Below are 19,127 nucleotides of genomic sequence, written 5' to 3'. Positions count from 1 at the left end.
CCTTGTATTTATTTATACTTGTACACTGTTGATATGAAGAATTTGTATCTCAAAATGAACGTGAACCTGACCGGAAGGTGAAGAAAATAGTCTTACTCGCTTATTATAATTATACAATTTTCTGTTTTAATCTTGCGCTTTGTGCATGCACTGTACAGCACCGGAGAGAGATTAGTTGTAGTAAGTATATAATTAATAGTTATGGGGAAATGCACTTAATTAGCGAAGTATTAAAAAAGGTAGGACAAGGACATGAGAAGGGATCAACGCATTCGTATTGGAACAACCCCCAGAGGCTGCCCTGTGAATTTTACCGCGACAATTCTTCAGTGCGTTTTCATCCCTCTCCCGGTAAATTAACACAAATTTCTTGCTCTGATTCTGGCATGCAAAATTGTGTTTTGAGGAACGTGCATGTTTTATCTTTAATATTAAAAGGGACAGTGAGTGTTTGACAATGTTAAGATTATTCGCATTTATGTATTTTTATTTACAATACAAATGGGATATTAGCTAGTGGTAGCTAGTCTAGCTAGCTTGTCCCTTTCTAGCTTCTTTGAGCGGGCTAATCTCTTCCTGAGCGGGCTAATCTCCTCCTGGAATATACAATAGTAGATCAGATCAGATCTAGATACAGATCTAGGCTAGGATTTACCTTCCTATCCAATACTATTGTATCTTACTCGCAAATCAGTAATGGGACTAATAGATTTCAAATCAATTGAATCAGTGAAGAACATCTTAAGGTCTTATCTTTAGGTTAGTTATAACCATGCAACACTTTATCTTTCTTTGCAGCTCCAGTACACTTACCTTGTCCCTTCACCTCAACCAACCTTTGACCTCCCATACATAACCCAACGACTCTTTTAAGAGCCAAACATCTCATCTTTCTCATCGTTTTGAGTGAGTCTGGGCCAGGTTTTTATTTATTATTGCAGTAGTTTAAACAATTCATTTTCTAAAGTTCCCTTTACCTGGCTTAAAGGACTAATAATAATACAAAAAAAACATCTACATGTCCCATGTTACAATGCTGTAATATTTCACATAATTTGACTGATAGCCTTTTGAGTTATTGATAATAGGCATTTATTATAAGACATATATCCCATGTGTATGGGTTAGTAGAGGCCTACTAAAGCTACTATTAGGTTCCGAGGGCTTTTATCACCCATTTCGGCTAGCGAATGTTGGTATAGCCCTTTGAAGCAGCGGGGTGAGGAGACACCCTTTTGAATCACCCAGAAAATGCTTGTTTTCTGATGATGACCCCGCTTCTTACATGGCTACTTCCAAATGTATCATGTGATACACTAAGTGAAAGCGGACCTCTCAAATGAGGTCCATTACAAAATGTCAACCAAATGAATATAAATTATGTATTATGTATACTCAACTTAATGCATTTTACAAATACAATTACACAACTGGCTATGTGAATTTTATGCACACACAAAATGACACATTATTGGGTTATTTCGTTGCCTAGAAATTGATATTCTAATCACTTAAAAGAAATAGACTAGAAATAATCCCTTTGTTAATTTTCTTTTGCAGAAATGACAAAGCCAAAGACCAAGTTGTGCCCTTCCTGCCAGGCTCCAAACCATGCAAACAGGAAGACCTGCAGTGCATGCCTGTGCTGCCTGCAGATCAAGCAGGACTTCCAGCAAAAATCTGAAAAACGAAATTCCAGCAGGGTACTGAACTCTGCCCAGCTGTCTGTAAGTTTTCATTATTCTAATTTAACTAGAGGTTGACTTAACAGACAATTATATTATAAGCACAGTTGTCTGTGTTCACGTGTACATCATTACGTCAAAGATACCAAGGCAGGTATACAGTAGCAGTCAAAGGTTAGGAAACTTCACATCTCTCTAAACTCTAAAACAAAATAGATAAAATAATTACAACAAAATAAATGATCAAACTATAAATAAACTGCAACTCTTCTTCTGATTACTTTTTTAAGACAGGAATCTGTGCGTGAGCTGTGTCTCGATGCTCTGGAACCTTTTAGGGACAATCGTTAGAATCAACTTCTTACAAAGGGTTTTCTTTATGGATGCAATGCTGGCTATCTGACAAGACAATACGTATTTGTTATGTTAATTAATTAACGTGTTTACTGGTAATCCATGTAGACGCTGTGGGAACCAGGGAGCTCACTCTGGTTTTGACCTTGTATGACCTCAAGATAACCGCACAACCAAGGTCAGGTTTAGCCTAAGAAAGGCATTTATTTAGCTAAAAAAAAAACTTAATCAAAGGTTATTTCTCAATAGAAGGAAATAGTCCTCAAGCTCCAGGGTTGCCACAATGCACATCAATCTCTTCAAACAGTAAAACAATTGACAGATGGTCAGGACAAACTTATTTAGTGGCCAGCAGAACAGACTGTAGTTGTTCTGGGTAGTATTGTATGTGTCTGCATGTGTCTTAACATATGCAAGTAAGGGCATTTTTGCAAAAGACTTACCTGAAAAAGTTCAACTTAATTTAAGAATAGAATTCTAAAGCTGAAAACATCCACATTTACTACATTAACCTGTCAAAGAAAAAAAAAAAGTGAAACTATCCACTGCTGTTTCACCATCCATGATTTCTGTCATTGAGACGATTATACATTGAAAGATTGTGACCAAATGCCCATCACGATTTCTCAAAGCCTTACTTGAAGTTGTTAAATTGCTTGTTTTGTTTGACAAAAATCTAAATCCCAAAGGTAACATGCAACTATTTTAGGATTGCATCAAACATGTTTGTTCATGATCTGTTAATTCCTGAGAAACACGTGTCAGATACAATTCTTAGCCTTTGACATGTGCAAAGCTAAGTAAACAATTAGCCTAATGTATCATTAGTTGTCAAATAAGTTATGTTATAGCTCATGCGTTGGGGCTGTTAACTTGGCTTATACACCTGTCATATAGCCTACTGTGCCATCATCTCCTGTAATGCAAATTTGTCAAACCAGATTGTGACTGCATATATTTTCCCCACAGTTTTTTTTTGCAGGTTTTAAAACTAAATGCTTTGGGGTGCAAGCCCATCCTTTTTCTGGCCCATCAAGATCGAAAGAACCAGATCATTGGGGACATGATCCATCATGTTGAACCAGCAGAAGCTGATGTCCAGGAAATCCTTTCCAAGATGAGGAAGTTTTATGAGCACCTACTGAGAAGTAAGATGTCTGTTGTTTAACATGAATATGGTGTTACGATACAACATTATTTTTGTCAATTTAGGGAGCTGTGTCTTGGGCTCAGTGTCACTGCATTTATAAAAATGTATTTGTACATACAGAGTATGTGAACATGACACAGTCAACCATATTCTGGTATTCATATGTAAATACATTTAAGTGCCGTTAATAAAAACTGTTAACAACTTATTGCACAACTTTAAAACAACATTGTGTAACCCTCCATCTAACATTAATAATGAAAGGGTTGACACTCAGCAGCATCAGTGCCACTCGTCTGTAGGCATATTGGAAAGCATCAAACAATATATTTGTACCTGCTTTAAGTAAAGAAACTGTATTTTTCCTATCATTTCATCACAATTGAAGTTCAAGTTATCTCTCTATAATGGTATTCATTCATTTCATGCTCACGGATAATGTATCTCTAGTTTTAAGTGCCTGCAACTATGTTGTCATGGTGTATTGAAATTAATAAAACAAGTTGTTTCCAACATAGGGAGAAACTATTTTAACATAAAAAAACAAAGCTATATTTATAAAAGTGGCTGACATTAATGTAAAGGAGGCAAGGGCAATTTGTACTTTATCATGTGCTGTAATATTCTAAATATTGCAGAATTAGCTACCAGTGAAAAGGAGACAGCAGCAGGACCGGTCCCAGTGGTGGAGGGAGACCCAATGGCTGAAGAACAATTTGTACTTAATCTCATCCCTGTGTCAACTTCTTCCCCCTCTCTACCTCCTACTTCCCCCTCTCTATCTCCTTCTCTCTCTCTACCTTCTGCTCCCTCCTCTCTACCTCCTCCTTCTCTCTCTCTACCTACCTCTCTCTCTCTACCTTCTGCTCCCTCCTCTCTACCTCCTCCTTCTCTCTCTCTACCTACTTCTCTCTACCTATCTTCTGCTCCCTCCTCTCTACCTCCTCCTTCTCTCTCTCTACCTACCTCTCTCTCTCTACCTTCTGCTCCCTCCTCTCTACCTCCTCCTTCTCTCTCTCTACCTACTTCTCTCTACCTATCTTCTGCTCCCTCCTCTCTACCTCCTCCTTCTCTCTCTCTACCTACTTCTCTCTACCTACCTTCTGCTCCCTCCTCTCTACCTCCTCCTTCTCTCTCTCTACCTACCTCTCTCTACCTTCTGCTCCCTCCTCTCTACCTCCTCCTTCTCTCTCTCTACCTACTTCTCTCTACCTACCTTCTGCTCCCTCCTCTTTACCTCCTCTTTCTCTCTCTCTACCTACTTCTCTCTCTCTACCTTCTGCTCCCTCCTCTCTACCTCCTCCTTCTCTCTCTTTACCTACTTCTCTCTCTCTACCTTCTGCTCCCTCCTCTCTACCTCCTTCTCTCTCTCTACCTACTTCTCTCTCTCTACCTTCTGCTCCCTCCTCTCTACCTCCTCCTTCTCTCTCTCTTCCTCCTACTTCTTCCTCTGTTTCTGTCTCTCTACCATCAAAAAAAGTAAAATTAAAGGTTAGTTTTCCACTATAGTAATCAAATGAGGTAAAACTGTAAATGTGCCAAAGGCATGGAGTGACCTATTGAGATTAATCTTTTAGATATTTTTTCTCAAATGGGTAAGGTAGCTTATTTAAAACACAACATACCTAACTATATAGTATTTATTTTTCAGAATGCAGAAAACACAGAACACAGAAAGTGTTTCCGTACAAACGTGTTTTGGACAGAAGAGTTGTAAAAGTAAAAGATTTTCCCATTATTCCTCTTTTTTTCCTTGTAAAATACCATGTAAATTATGTATACCATGTGTATTACATTATATAATCTTAATGGAGTCTCTTACTGGTTGCATTTAAAATTTGTCTCTAACTTGTCAAGTGTGGCTATACTTTTGTCTCTGTCATGTCTTTCAGGGAAAAGAAGAAGTGAAACTTGCTTGGAAACCTTGCACCACATGGTAGGTCCAAACGTTCTCAGATTTAAACTGGTGCATTGGACTGTAAACATGTTTAAATACTGTTGATATAGTAGTTCCCACTGTGAGTACATTTCTTCAAACATGCTTACAACTGCTCAACTATTTTGTTATTTTGAAGATGAAATAGTCATGAATGAATACAGAGAACACGTTTCAACCTTGAAATTATAATGTCACAACTGAGGTTATCCTTTAAACGTGTATTGTGTGTGTATATCTGTCTTTTTTGTTTCATTTCCCGGCAGTGGCAAAGTGTGGGATGACACCTGGGAGCCAGCTGTACAGTATACAGAGCCAAAAACCAGCCCACAATAAAATACTCAACACATTTCTCTGTCAGTCTGTTATCAGAATCAGAAAGGGTTTTAATTGCCATGAAAGTTTGCACAGACAAGGAATTTACTTTGGCAGGAAGGTGCCAAACATTCAACATATAGGAATAAATCTTAAATAAGGGGTGTAAGTTTAAACAACTATAACTATGTTCTAACTATACTATACAAAAGGTGCAAAGTCTAATGAACTAATACTAACTAATACGAAGGGGACAGGTATGTAAAATAAAATAGGGAGAGGATAGTGCCCAGGAAGCGGAAAGACTCCACAGTGTTGACTGGGGAGTCACACAGGGTGATGGGGGTGAGTGGGGCTCACAACCATCTCCACTGTCTTAACAGCATTGAGCTCTAGGTTCTGGCTACACCAGGTTGTCAGCTTCCCACCTATAATAAGACTCATCCCCTCCAGAGATGAGCCAAATGAGGTTGGTGTTGTCCGCAAACTTCAGGAGTTTGACGGACGGATGACTGGAGGTGCAGCTGTTGGTGTACAGGGAGAAGAGCAGAGGAGAAAGGACGCAGCTCTGAGAGGATCCGGTGCTGATGGACAGAGACTTGTGTTCCCAGCTTAACGCATCGCTTCCTGTCAGACAGGAAGTCTGTGATCCACCTGCAGGTGGAATCAGGCATGTTCAGCTGGGAGAGCTGGTACTCAAGCAGGGCGGGGACGATGGTGTTTGGTCTATAACTATGGGTTGAGTGCATCAAAAATTCCTTTAATAAGAATGTTCCACGATATATCACAGAATGTATTCACAGCTCACATATTTATGGTGTATTTATTCGTTTTCTACGTCAAGGACATTCTGGATGCCTTAAGGGGATATAGGCCATAGCTGCTATAGGCTATCAATTGTTTACCCTAAATGAGGCATCTTTATCACCTATCTATTAATAACAAGAATCTGTGTTTTATAATGGTATTTTAGGGCAGCCAATAAATTAATAGTTACATTATAGAACATGACTAAATATAAAATTGTATCATACAATGCTTTTTATTTGTCTTCCTAACACACAGGGGTACATGCTAGCTCCTCAGCGTGCCTACATATCATCGCTCTCTCAGATCTTTACCAGAGAATGTCTAATATGCTAGATATTAGAATTGACATTATGAATAAACAAAACAACAGAAATTAACAAACACATAGCCTAGTAACAACAATAGTAGGCTACATTGGAGGGGGGGGGGGGGTGCAGACTACCCCAAACTCACTGTGGGTCCCACACTTAAATAAATGAATTAATTACATAATTAAATGCTAATTGACATTCAAAATGTATGAATTACAAAACACTTTATTTCATAATGGTCAAGAAGTAACATGAACGAGACGCATCTGTCACTCCCTGCATTGAATGATTATGGTAGGCGAGATTTATTGAATACGACCTTTGGCCTAGATGAGGCAGTGCCCGAATCTGGGATGCAGCTGGTAAGTATAATGTTGGTTGGTTAATTTGGTGTTCGTTTATTTGGAGTTTGTGCACATTTGCAATGTGCAGTGTTTGCATCAGGCTCACCCGTTCTCATTCTCAAGTCGTCAAATACCAACGCTTTGACACGGCCCTAGGCGTCGGATGCGGACGCACAGGGTACCGTTTGACGTCAGTATGACACAGGGTAATTAGGGTTAGGGTTTTGAGTTCCTTTTATGGTAGGCCTACATGGCCTGGTACAGTGAAACATTGGGGTTAGTTAAACACAATTGTTCAATATCATAACCCTAGTACCAACAGGGGATCAACGGCGCCACCTAGAATACCACATTTTGGGGTAAAAGTCCACGATCAGATGTCAATATTTCACATCAGGAACCACGTAGAGCCATCAGACTGGCATTGTGTTACTCTCCTAATCAAAACCTATCCAATGATATATTTGGCTTGGTCCTATGATGAATTCTAATTTTCACCCTGCTGGACCTTGTGTCCGGCATACATTTCAAAGAGACAGGGAAAGATCAAATGCAAAAAAATTGAATTTGTTTTGACAACAAACATGCGCCATATTTGTAGTCTGCTTATATTCGCATTCGTGCTACTTGCTACTGCTAGACTCCATGACATTGAACTATTAAATAAAATTAATTTTGTGTACCCACCTCCCAGTATTGTTAATGATTTAACATATGGACAAATGTAACTTATACACAAATATAAGATTCAAATGGGAATGCTACAAGTTTGTCCCTACGGTTTTACTTCCGGCTTTGTTGCCATCGCTTATGATAGGCCTCGTCTTACCAGGATGATCATGTCCGAATTTCCACCGTGGGAGACCGAAAATGTACTCTTGAATACTTGCAATGTGTGCAGAAACAACCATTGCGTTGCCAGCTATGTTGTACAAAAAAAGTTACCCTTATGGAGCTTTCTAGAAAAGATTGACTTTCTCATTGCTATGACAGGCTTAGTTACCGTAGCCTAGGCCTACTGAGATTGTCTTCATATCAGACAGCCACAAACGTCAAAACGACAGCTTTGACAACGACCATTTTAACAATTGCATGTCAGGCCAAAAATATTTATTAGTTTATATAAATACAGTATATATATATTTTTAAACATTTGTTAAAGTAATCCCAGTTCAAATTGAATTTAGATAACACATTTCATAACAACAGGCTACATAAGTACTATATCATAAGAAGCATAACATATTATAACAACATTTTACCATGACTGGTAGGCTTATATGCGTGCATTATGACAATATACATTACAAAACACACTAAGCATTTAAAGGTAAGTTACTGGAAAATATTTGATTAACAAGAGGCCTATTACTTTAGACACCATAGGACACACACAAACTGTACAGAACACAATACACATTTAAGCAAACTTGTAAAGCTACTTAAACTAAAAGCTGCCTCTCCATGTCTCTTTGTCCTGGCTTTTGGAACTGTTAAAAGTACAGTGCCACAGGACCGTCCTTAGGGATCTACTGGGTATGTATCTTGAGAGCAGTCCTAAAATATATTTAAGTGCATGACTATTGAGTGATTTATTAACTATTAAAATAATCTGAAAATATATGTCAGCCAGAGAGAGAAAAGGTTCCACCGTAGCAATAATTCTTAAGTGATAGAAAGATGTTTTAGTCATATTTTTGATACAGGTTTCAACATTAAGATGAGCTCATATTATGTACAAAATTACACAAAGTTAAACATTGCATATGAAAATATTGCATATGTCAAAGGTCAAATTATGAAGCAGACAGTCTTAACATTGAAAAAAAAAAAAAAAAAAAATCAAATCAGATACACAACTAATCAAGAAGAGCATAGGTGTGACCTACAGGTGAAACTGGCAACATAACTAGACACACTTAGTCCTCGTCAGAAGTGCTGAAATCACTGTCAGCTGCATCATTTTCTTCTGGCATCTCCTCCTCCGAGTCTATGTCCAGGAGCGGTTGGTGGCTGAGGATTCTGCTGTAGTAGTCCTTCACTTTCAGCATTTGTGCTTTCAGCTCTGTTTGCTTTTTAAGCACCAGACACCGTAGTCCCTTCTGTGCATCCTCAGACATGTCAGCAAAAGAAGCTGTAAAAATGATTACATTTCATATTATTATTAACATGCAATTCTAAAAAAATAAATAATAGAAAACTATTAAACTATGGCATCAAGTGACACAAGTGACACAATCTGTAAAGGTGGTTCAGCCAGCTTGTTGTAGTCATCAACGGCAGTTGACAAGCGTTTCTTCTCATCCAAAATGACTTTTCGAATTTTGTGGCGTCTCTTGTTGCTATCTAAAAACTCACTATGTACTGTATACATTTAGACTAGAATTCCTATTGTGACACTTTTTGCAGTGTTTAATTGGGTTGCAATAATAAGCATCACATCCTGCTTAAATTAATCTGGATAAGATTTAATTCTGTTTGCTGAAATGTTACATACCAAATACGTTTTCTTAATGTTAAAGTGTGAAAGTGCATATTTCAACGAAACTGACGTACCAGTTTGTCTGTAGAGATTTTGGCTTTGCACTTTGATGATCACAGCAAGCTCCTCTATTTGTGCCTGTAATGCCCCAAGGCTGCCATCACTCTGATGAGTTTCTAAATGAGAGTCACAGTATACATAAAACTAAAATCACTCAATTCAGCAACCTGTTTGTTTTAAGCAGTTCTTATCTAGGGATGTGTACACTGACCCTTTCAAAAGGACAATAATATTCACAATCACATAAATATTAGGGTGTGTATTTCTGTATGTACCCTTAAGTTGGTGGGGCCATGTAACTCCATGACCCTTTCCAGGGACCTTGATGAAATGCACACAGCTGTACTGTGTGTGCTATATAACATAATTCATATTTAACATAATTCAACATCAACCTATAAAGTAAGCCATATAGCCTTTCATTAAGACAACTCACCTTCAGCCCATTGCTGCACATCACACACCCATGACTGCATTGTGCTGTCATCTACGCCCAGCTCATCTTTGGTAGCATCCAGGCTCTCCACTTGTTCCTTAAGCATCCTTACAGTCTAATAATTACATTAATAAAGTCAATCCCTTGCCTTTGTATGTCTTTACATTACTAGTGTTTTTCTCATTATGATATCAATATCAAGGTTCAAATTAACCTTAAGGTATCTCTGGCTCAAAGTGCGGCCCATGTTCTCCACTTTCCTTTTATTCCACCCCCAAGCCAGGAGGGTCAGCATATCTGTTCGACCTAAATTCAAGGCCAGTGTGTAAAAATAGTTATTATTTAACATGAGATTGGATGGAACACACACACACACACACATACACACATACCTGCTTTAGACATGTACTTGGTTGTGATGGCTGCTCTGGACAGGAAACTGTTCACTTGCTCAACCTCTTCTCCAATTGTTGAGCCTGCACCTTCCTGAAAAGCGCCTCCCCATTTAATCTGTAAAGAAGTGAACACATAGTTACTGCTAAATTCACTCCATCTTACCAGAAAAAGGTCTCAAACTAACACTAAATTTGTAATTAAAGCTACCATATACCTCGCATTTCCCAGTGTGTGCCTTTGCATGCATGACCGAAAGGAAAGGACGCATGGACAAGAGATCCCTCATCTCAGGGCACTGCTGAGCCACCTTGGCCAGATAAGGAAAATATTTGCAGGCTACATCTGAGCAAAGGAATGTGATGTTTCCTGGGGTACTTGCTGCTAACGTCTTCTGGAGGAAAAGTGGGTACGCAAAAATCTCTCCTCGATACATGTTTAGAGCACTGAGGAGGACTCAATGGCGACAAACAGCTATTTCAAGCCCTTCCTCATCCAGTTTGCTGGTGGACTTCCTGGATAACTCCTTAGCTGCTGTCCAAGCTGAAGATCCACAAGCCCCTTTTCCTGACACCTATACATTCAAATTAAAACATAAATGACATCCAGTATGAATGATCAAACCGTATCAGGGTTGTTACTGGCAACATCTACTAATAGTGACAGGTCTAGACTGTGTTCTGTTTACAGAACAATAAATAACTTTGATTTATGACTGCAAAAATTCTTTATAATTACACTAAAATAGTGACATGCCAGCAATGATACAAAAATAATTCTACGTACATGACTTGTCCGTCTGTGGACGTGGCTTACAAAGTAAGCAACCTCCTCATCTTTTAAAATGAAGATGTCTTCAAAGTTGCTTTGCTGTGAAGTGCTGACACAATACAGTGGTTTTCAAAGAAATGTTTTACATATTCATATTTGATAAACTGTTCATCAGGACTATGTTAGGGTTATATTAATCCATACAGTACATGTCATACGTAATGTAGAGTACCTTGCATTTGATTTAAAGCGATAAAGCTTGCGGTTTCCATCAACGGAGACGGCAAGCATTTCTGGAGTGCAGGCAGGGCAGCTGAAAAATGTCTCCTGACATATCTTCTCCACCTGAAACCTAACAGCAACCCACTCCGAGAAGCTTTTGCTGAAGGTATCAGCTGATATTTTGCCAGTCTTGTAGGTTTAAGGAAAACACAGCAAAGATATTAAAGATTTTAATCAAAATATATTTGTATATGTTAGAGTCACCATTAAAACTGATGTTGCAAAACACATTTATACGTACTCTTCCAAAGTGCACTGTTCTCTTGTCAAGCATTTGGACATATGCCTTAAGTGACATCCCTGGTGCAGCCATCTTGATGTCACAGAAAGACTGAAAGACATCACATTTACATTTAGTCATTTAGCAGACGCTCTTATCCAGAGCGACTTACAGTAAGTACAGGGACATTCCCCCGAGGCAAGTAGGGTGAAGTGCCTTGCCCAAGGACACAACGTCAGTTGGCATGACCGGGAATCGAACTGGCAACCTTCGGATTACTAGTCCGACTCCCTCACCGCTCAGCCACCTGACTCCCTGTCAAAAAAAAATCAAATCTGTTTTAAAATAACGGAAATAAACTATATTAACAGCATTTCATGTATGTGTGACAACCATTTGCTAAACTTGCTACAACAGGGCAGGCAACTCAAGCCATTTCTCCCTGTGCTCATTCAATATAGCTCATTCAGCTCCAGGTAAATCGGCTATCGGCCAATGTGAACTTTTGTGCTTGTGCCCTGTTAGTATCCGCAAGCACATTTGCAGGCAACTTTTATTGACGTAAACAAATAAATGGGGTGCTAGTTTACCCATTTCGGATTGGTTTCAAATTTAGCAAAAATAAGGAAAAATTATTTTATGAAAAAGCTAGTAGTATGAGCCAGGTTCAAGAATCGAACAAAAATTATTGGGGGAGATAGTTTTGTAAATGTTGACTGGAGTTAATAGAATTAAAACGACCAGAAGACTAAGTCTAACAAGAAATGCAATACCACCTACATCCACCGGGGCCGTTGCTTCAAGCCGAGGGGCGAGGGGTGGGGGCTTGGTGGGGGCTTGGGTCTGGGCCATCATCAAAAACAAACCTGTTCCTAACTGATTTGCCTGAGGAAGAAAAAATGTAATGACGTGAACGGGCATTGAAAAAAAACAGAGCGTATCCATGGTTACAACAAATACACAACTATGGCTGACTAAAGCGTTTTTCCATCTGGAAGGCTTGCCTGAACAGTGGTGCTTTATTTTCACGCTAGTACGACATTAGGTAGCGAGCTGTATTTGTGAATTTACAAACTCTATTTAGAGGTATTCAAATGCAGACTCAAGTAACGTTCTAGACGTCGACATTTTGGGCATACAAAGACCCGTCTGCAACCGTCATACTGGAGTCCCTAGAAGCACTTGGGTTTGATCCGTCTATGAACCGCCATAGACCTGCATCAGAAAAAACACAGGTCAGAAAGTAAAACTTATCGACATTGTCATCTTCCTGTTAGATTAAAGACAGTCATTTCACTTGCTACATCTCACCAATGTAGCATGCTGTACTGTAGGCAAGTGTTATTTTTTATTTTATTTTTTATAAAGAAACTAGACTAGCCTACTAGTTGTTAGTACAGTAGCTCTACTTTATACGAGCAAACTGTCCCAAGGTTGATTTGAAAAGTGACACAAGGGAAGTGGATTCTGTCAAATTGCTTACTAGTAGCTAAAACCTTTCCTTCTGTGTTGTCCCAAAAGGACATTTCTCATCTATTAGCAAGCATATTTGAGGATGTTTACATTACGGAGATTATTGGGAAAGACACAGTTGCCAATCTCACCAAGACAAGAAGGGGAGGCAACACACACCATGACAAATATGTGGAAGATCTTCAACAGGTACAGTACGGATATTCAAATGATAAACTTTTGCTAAATTACCTGTAACCTTGTACAGTTAGTACAGTCTATGGGCACCTTTGTCAAATCATAAACGTAACTGAAAAAGGTGTTTAAACCATAGACATAATATTTTGGTTGCACAGCCTTTGGCCTACACTAGTGCCTGTCTCTCCCATTCCGGGAGAGGGTTACTAACTGGCGGACCGCTGTCCGGGTCCGGACCCAGGCGGTTCCCTATCCGAGCCCGGACCTATATCCGATATATTAATATGGAATTAATTCATTTTGATGGAACGTTTCCATTTTAACCGGCTCATCTTTTTGTTCCTACTAGATTTGTGGTTTCTATCAGAGCCTGTTTTAAGAATATTAGACATATTCTCTGTTTCTATCTTCCGCGTCCAGTCCAAAGGTCCAATCAGGAGCTGTAATACTGTAATCACCATGACAACTCACTCAACGTTGGCCGTAACCTGTGGGTCACGCAGGTTGAGTGTGTCCTTCGCAACAACGCAGGCTAATCGATTTGCTAACGGTACCTGTTTCTTCCTTATCGAAAGATATGGCGTGCTTGTAACCTGACAAAAAGCGAAAAACTAATTTCAGACAAGTATGCATTTGTGCTGCCGGTGGGGAGCACAAAACCGATGTGTTTAATCTGCGGTTGCCCGCCTTGTCAATAGTGGTAATGTGAAACGTCACCATGAGTGCGTTTACATGAACATGAGAAACCTGGTTACTAGTAATTGTCGGTTTGCCAAAAATACGATTAATCCGTTTACATGTGTAATTAGTTATGCGATTACTCAATAAACGCGTCTACATGATTCTTTTTATTAAATACCCTGTAAAGTGGAATTGAAAACAAGTTTTAAGTTCACTACACCACAGAAAAATTTGTTATTTACCCATACAAATTCAAATGAAAAAAAAAACTCCGACAAGTATGTTAAATTAGGCTTTGAAATCGTAAGAAAATCAGCAGTCTTCTCTGCTTGAGACTGGGTGGCGTGTCGCCTGAAGGAGCTGAAGCTCGGCCCCTCGCTGGAAAGCGCAGCCTCTCTCAAGTACCTACGACCCAGATAATGGACGCTACGTCAAGCCGAACAGAAGCCGAAGCTAGCTTTAGGATGTCTCCCTCCACCCGCAACTGCATTTTACCTGGATGCAAGAACTTCAGCTGCGCTGCAATGCTATTTTATTTCCATAGTGATGAGGAAAGGAAAAATAGGTGGATTGATTTTGTAAAGAGTCACGCTGATGGAAAGCTTCGCATTAACTCCAACAGCCGCCTCTGCAGTGACCGTTTCACGGCGGATAGTTTTAACATGGACCAGAGACGGACGGGGTTCATCACCAGCAGTTTATCACTGTATCAATCATCAGTTCTGTGTGCTTGATATAATTATACTAGATAACCTTTCCAGAGGTATCTCTGCTATGAGTTAGTGCAAACTGCTAACTTGATATTACTCGGTGTAGAATGATGGTATTTTGGTGAAATGGTAGCTATGTGCTAGAAGTAGCCTAGTTGGAGAGCTCACTGTCTGCTGTCTCTGGTGTCCATTTTTACTTCTGTGTTACAGCTCAGGGGAACAAGCTTCATTTATATGCATCTGCAGGGCCCAACATTAATTTTTTTTTGGCACTGGCCCAATTTGAAACTTACTGGCCCCAAGACAGTTTTTACTGGCCCCCCATCCAAAAGTTGTAATTTATCATTGTTATAACAAAACCAAAGACTTTTGGTTGTGTTATTCTGTTAACCTGTTTAACCATTTATTAAACACATCCTGGATATAAAAAGAACAAAAATGAAATCACATTTCTAGTGATAAAAAATGTAAAAGTAATAGTCAGCAAAACAATTGACTTTTAACCTCAAACATAACGTGCTCTCTTCCCTGCTGACAGCCATCTCTGCACAACTCTGTCTGGCTGAAACTGAAACCTCTGGTCCCTCAATGCTAATATATAAAAGCTTCCATAGCATTTCATCAGTATGATACTAAGTACCCAAGTCGACACCATTCTTCTGCTGCAGTTCAATAGCCTGGGGGAACGAGACGAACGGCTGGCCCGTCTTAATTAAGTGCAATGCCGTTGTTCTAAGTCGTGCAATAACACGATGGGCATTGAAGGATTCTAATTCTTTGTGTCTATTCCAATATGTAATGATGGTATTCTATGACACAAATATGTGTTCTAGAAAGAGTGGTCTGGAGTCGCAGAGGTCCGATAATATCAGCTTTAATGCAGCAGTTGGAAATCAACAAGTACAGAGCTCTGGGGTTGTCTACGTTTCCCTACCCGCAACAGAGTTTGGGTTGGTTCACGAAGTCCAACTGGCTATCTTTCCCTGCCCAGCATATAATATACAGTGCAATTAAAACAGAAAGATGAAAAGAGGGTTGAGCTTGTTCACTCGTGCATCAGGGAGTTGTTCTTGCCTCCGCGTCCCACCTGCTCGGGTGCCATCTCCACCCAGATTCAAGGTTGTTTCTGAAACTGAAAAGATAGAGACACAAAGAACAGCCTGCTTCCCACACTCAGTGTGAGACCCAATGTTTAAGCCTGAGCACACTTCTAAGTTCATAACTTTAATAAGCACAATATATTCTTTAATCCCTCTTTTGATCTCTGAAAACACCAGAGATCAATCAACATAGCCCGGACCAACCACCGCCTCCTCGTCCTGGTCAGCCAGCCCCAGCAACGGCATTTGGAACCCCGTCTTTGGGTTCTCCACAGCCAAGACAATGATCCAGTTACACAGGGACCTGATACATGGGATACAGCAACAGTCATGTTGATATTGATTTAGCACACTCTTAAGTAAAATAGCAGAAACTTTCTTAGTCCAGTACAATTCTAGTGTGGTCAAGCAGTATCACTCTTGGCCTAGTCGTAACCCTCTTTTCCGGACTCTCACATTCGTAGCAATAGCAAAAGGTTCACTGGCCCTTCTCCACCAACTCCTGCAACGTACAACTGGATTCTGGAGCAGCACAACACATGCTCCAGTGGTACCACGTACTTCCTTTCCCCAGCACCCTTAGGGCGTGCAAGGTTCTCTCGATGACCTTGAATGGTCCTGTCCATAAATGTACAACAGGCTTCTCCGAACATCGGATGATGTATTGGGGCAGGTGGGGCAGGGTCTTCAAGGGGAAGGGGGGGGGGCAGACCACTCCTAGGTCTGATGGGGCATAGGGGCAGGGTCTCCAAGGGGAAGGGGTAGATCATCCAGTGAGAATGGGGGGGGGAAAGGGTCTCCAGGGGAATGGGGCCTTAGAACAGGGGTTAGGTAGTCAGACCCGCCGGTCTGACTCGTCCTGAAGCAGAAAAGAGTTACAGTCCCAGCATCACCTTATCTCCCATGATCCATGATCAAGCAGTAACTGAGTCAAATGAGATGCGAACAGTCGAACACCAATGATTAAACACAGATATTGAAATCAAGAACCCATTTAAGGATTTAAAGTGGATATTTTTAAAGTTCAAATAAATCCCTCCTTTCACACCCTTTTAGGGTGTGACAACAAACACAAATTAAAAAATATCCCATTACTGATTACACAATGTTGGCATACAAATCAACAATAATGATGAGACTATGCAGCGTTATGGCCAAGTGGTGAGGACACACTGGACACAGTGGGAAAACCCTAATGATGTTATAGGGGAAAACCCACCGTCACTCCAGAGTGGACATTCGACATCCATGTATCCACGGCAGACCTGGACATGCTCACAGGCCCCCTTCACCACATACATACAACTTCAGCCAAGCTTTTAGAATTGTAATAAAATAAAATAAATTCGAAACAAATAGAAAAACCAGAAATTAGACAGGATATTTTAAAGTTTTCATAAGATCCCTCCTTTCATTGATAACTTTAATCAATACCCAATCTCCTCGTTTGACTCCTCTACTCTTTGGTTTACTGCTTCACCTGGAACAGAATTTAGCAGAAGACATATCTTTTCTAGTTAGCATTTTTTATAAAATTGGTTAACCATTTGATTCGCCTCTTCATCATGCTATGTGAAAGGTTTAAGTTGTGGTATTACATATGATCTCCAATAAATCAATTCAAATGGTGTTATGCATCTGGTATAGGACTGGGAAAGACTTCAATTCACATAGTAAACATACTGTATCTATAATTACCAGGCTGTATTGACCCTTCAGTTTTCTTATTGTTGAGCAAACACATGTAACAGCATCTAATAAGAACATACATCATCATTTGATAGTCAACTCCTATTAGTCATGCCTAGAAATGACAATCTGTTTCTTTGTTCCCTTCTTTAGAAAATCAACTGTTAGTCTAATTTCTTTCACTCCAAAAAACCTTTTCTGTCTTTTAAAACAGTTAAGTTTAAGACCAATATTGTTTTAGATTCTCTATTTTACCAAATCACAGCTCTTTTTATCAAAGATATGATCAAAGCAATTTTCATTATGCCAAACCAGAATCCGTATGCTTCTTAAATGAAATATAAACCAAATCATGTTCTTAATGTAGCTATTAACCAAACATTTTTCCCAACTATATTTTCTATAAAGGTCAGATAGGTAGAACTTCATAACTCCTTTTGCTGCAGTTCAAAACGAGCCAATTAGCTCAAACCATCATAACCACAATTTATCAGACTTGATGAGTCTTCCCAAATTATTTCAGAACTGAATGTTATAATAACCCTCTTCATAATACAACATTATCACAGCCTAACTGTTTATCCCAAACAGTATGCCAGGCTCTGATAAAACTCTCAAATAAAACTTAAAACCAAATTATAATTAAACTCCAAATAAAAGTACATTGAGTTATTTTCTCTTTCTCATTTTTAACCAAATTACATCTAATACCTTTATCAAAACTCTTAAAAACCCTAGATTTTACTATTTTGACTTAAAATGTTATCCCATATACCTTCAAAGTATATTCATAGTTTCCTCTTCAAAACATCAGTGTTTAAACCAATCATCTCTTCACATCCACAAAACGTTCTTGTTTTATTTCATAACCTTCCATGATCCTCTCTAAACCAATCCTTTATGTAACTTTCCAATTGCTTCCTCATAAATTTTCACATACATTTCCTCAAACCATTCTTTGACCAACACAGCTGTTTAGCGTTTACCGTCTATTCACTTAATTTTGCTCTAGTATAACTCTTCCAATTGTATTAGAACCTATTTATAAACCAGGGGTATACCCTCTGGGATAACCTTTGTAAGATCTCAACGTAACTGACTCTTTTAGCCCCCACCTTTCTCCAACTCTCCTCGGGATTTCTTTAACTTCTTGGTCAAAGGAAAAAACACACCACACTCCTCTCTATTTTTATTAAACTCAATCTGACTCCACACAAATAGACAATGTTCAGGGATTCTAACCCTTGGAGAGGACTCTAACCTCCCTCTGGACAAAGACAACGAGTTCAGGGACTCTAACCCTTGGAGAGGACTCTAACCTCCCCTTGGACAAAGACAACGAGTTCAGGGACTCTAACCCCTGGAGAGGACTCTAACCTCCCCTTGGACAAGGACAACGAGTTTAGGGACTCTAACCCCTGGAGAGGACTCTAACCTCCCCTTGGACAAGGACAACGAATTTAGGGACTCTAACCCCTGGAGAGGACTATAACCTCCCCTTGGACAAGACAACGAATTTAGGGACTCTAACCCCTGGAGAGGACTCTAACCTCCCCTTGGACAAAGACAACGAGTTTAGGGACTCTAACCCCTGGAGAGGACTCTAACCTCCCCTTGGTCAAAGACAAAGAGTTTAGGGACTCTAACCCCTGGAGAGGACTCTAACCTCCCCTTGGACAAAGACAACGAGTTTAGGGACTCTAACCCCTGGAGAGGACTCTAACCTCCCCTTGGACAAGACAACGAGT

The 19,127-nt window shown here is 39.6% G+C and overlaps 1 protein-coding gene and 1 long non-coding RNA gene across 2 annotated transcripts in view; one reads left to right on the top strand and one right to left on the bottom strand.

The window, feature by feature from the left end:
- Positions 1-9,150: 9,150 nt before the first annotated feature.
- LOC136957354 (uncharacterized) lies at positions 9,151-10,217 on the bottom strand. Its single transcript, XR_010878290.1, has 4 exons — positions 10,098-10,217; positions 9,884-9,998; positions 9,462-9,563; positions 9,151-9,251 (listed from the first exon to the last, which is right to left on the bottom strand). It is a non-coding gene; the product is annotated as an uncharacterized lncRNA (long non-coding RNA).
- A 2,096-nt stretch (positions 10,218-12,313) lies between these two features.
- The window catches only part of dlec1 (DLEC1 cilia and flagella associated protein), a 212,489-nt gene continuing 205,675 nt past the window's right edge, over positions 12,314-19,127 (top strand). The window contains exons 1-3 of the mRNA XM_067252169.1: positions 12,314-12,367; positions 12,668-12,784; positions 13,071-13,211. Coding sequence (XP_067108270.1) covers positions 12,314-12,367; positions 12,668-12,784; positions 13,071-13,211 — 312 coding nt within the window. The remainder of the gene's footprint in view (positions 12,368-12,667; positions 12,785-13,070; positions 13,212-19,127) is intronic.

The sequence above is a fragment of the Osmerus mordax genome, chromosome 15 (assembly GCF_038355195.1).
Source record: "Osmerus mordax isolate fOsmMor3 chromosome 15, fOsmMor3.pri, whole genome shotgun sequence".
NCBI classification, from domain to species: Eukaryota; Metazoa; Chordata; class Actinopteri; order Osmeriformes; family Osmeridae; genus Osmerus; species Osmerus mordax.
This window is presented reverse-complemented; position numbering and strand designations above follow the sequence as displayed.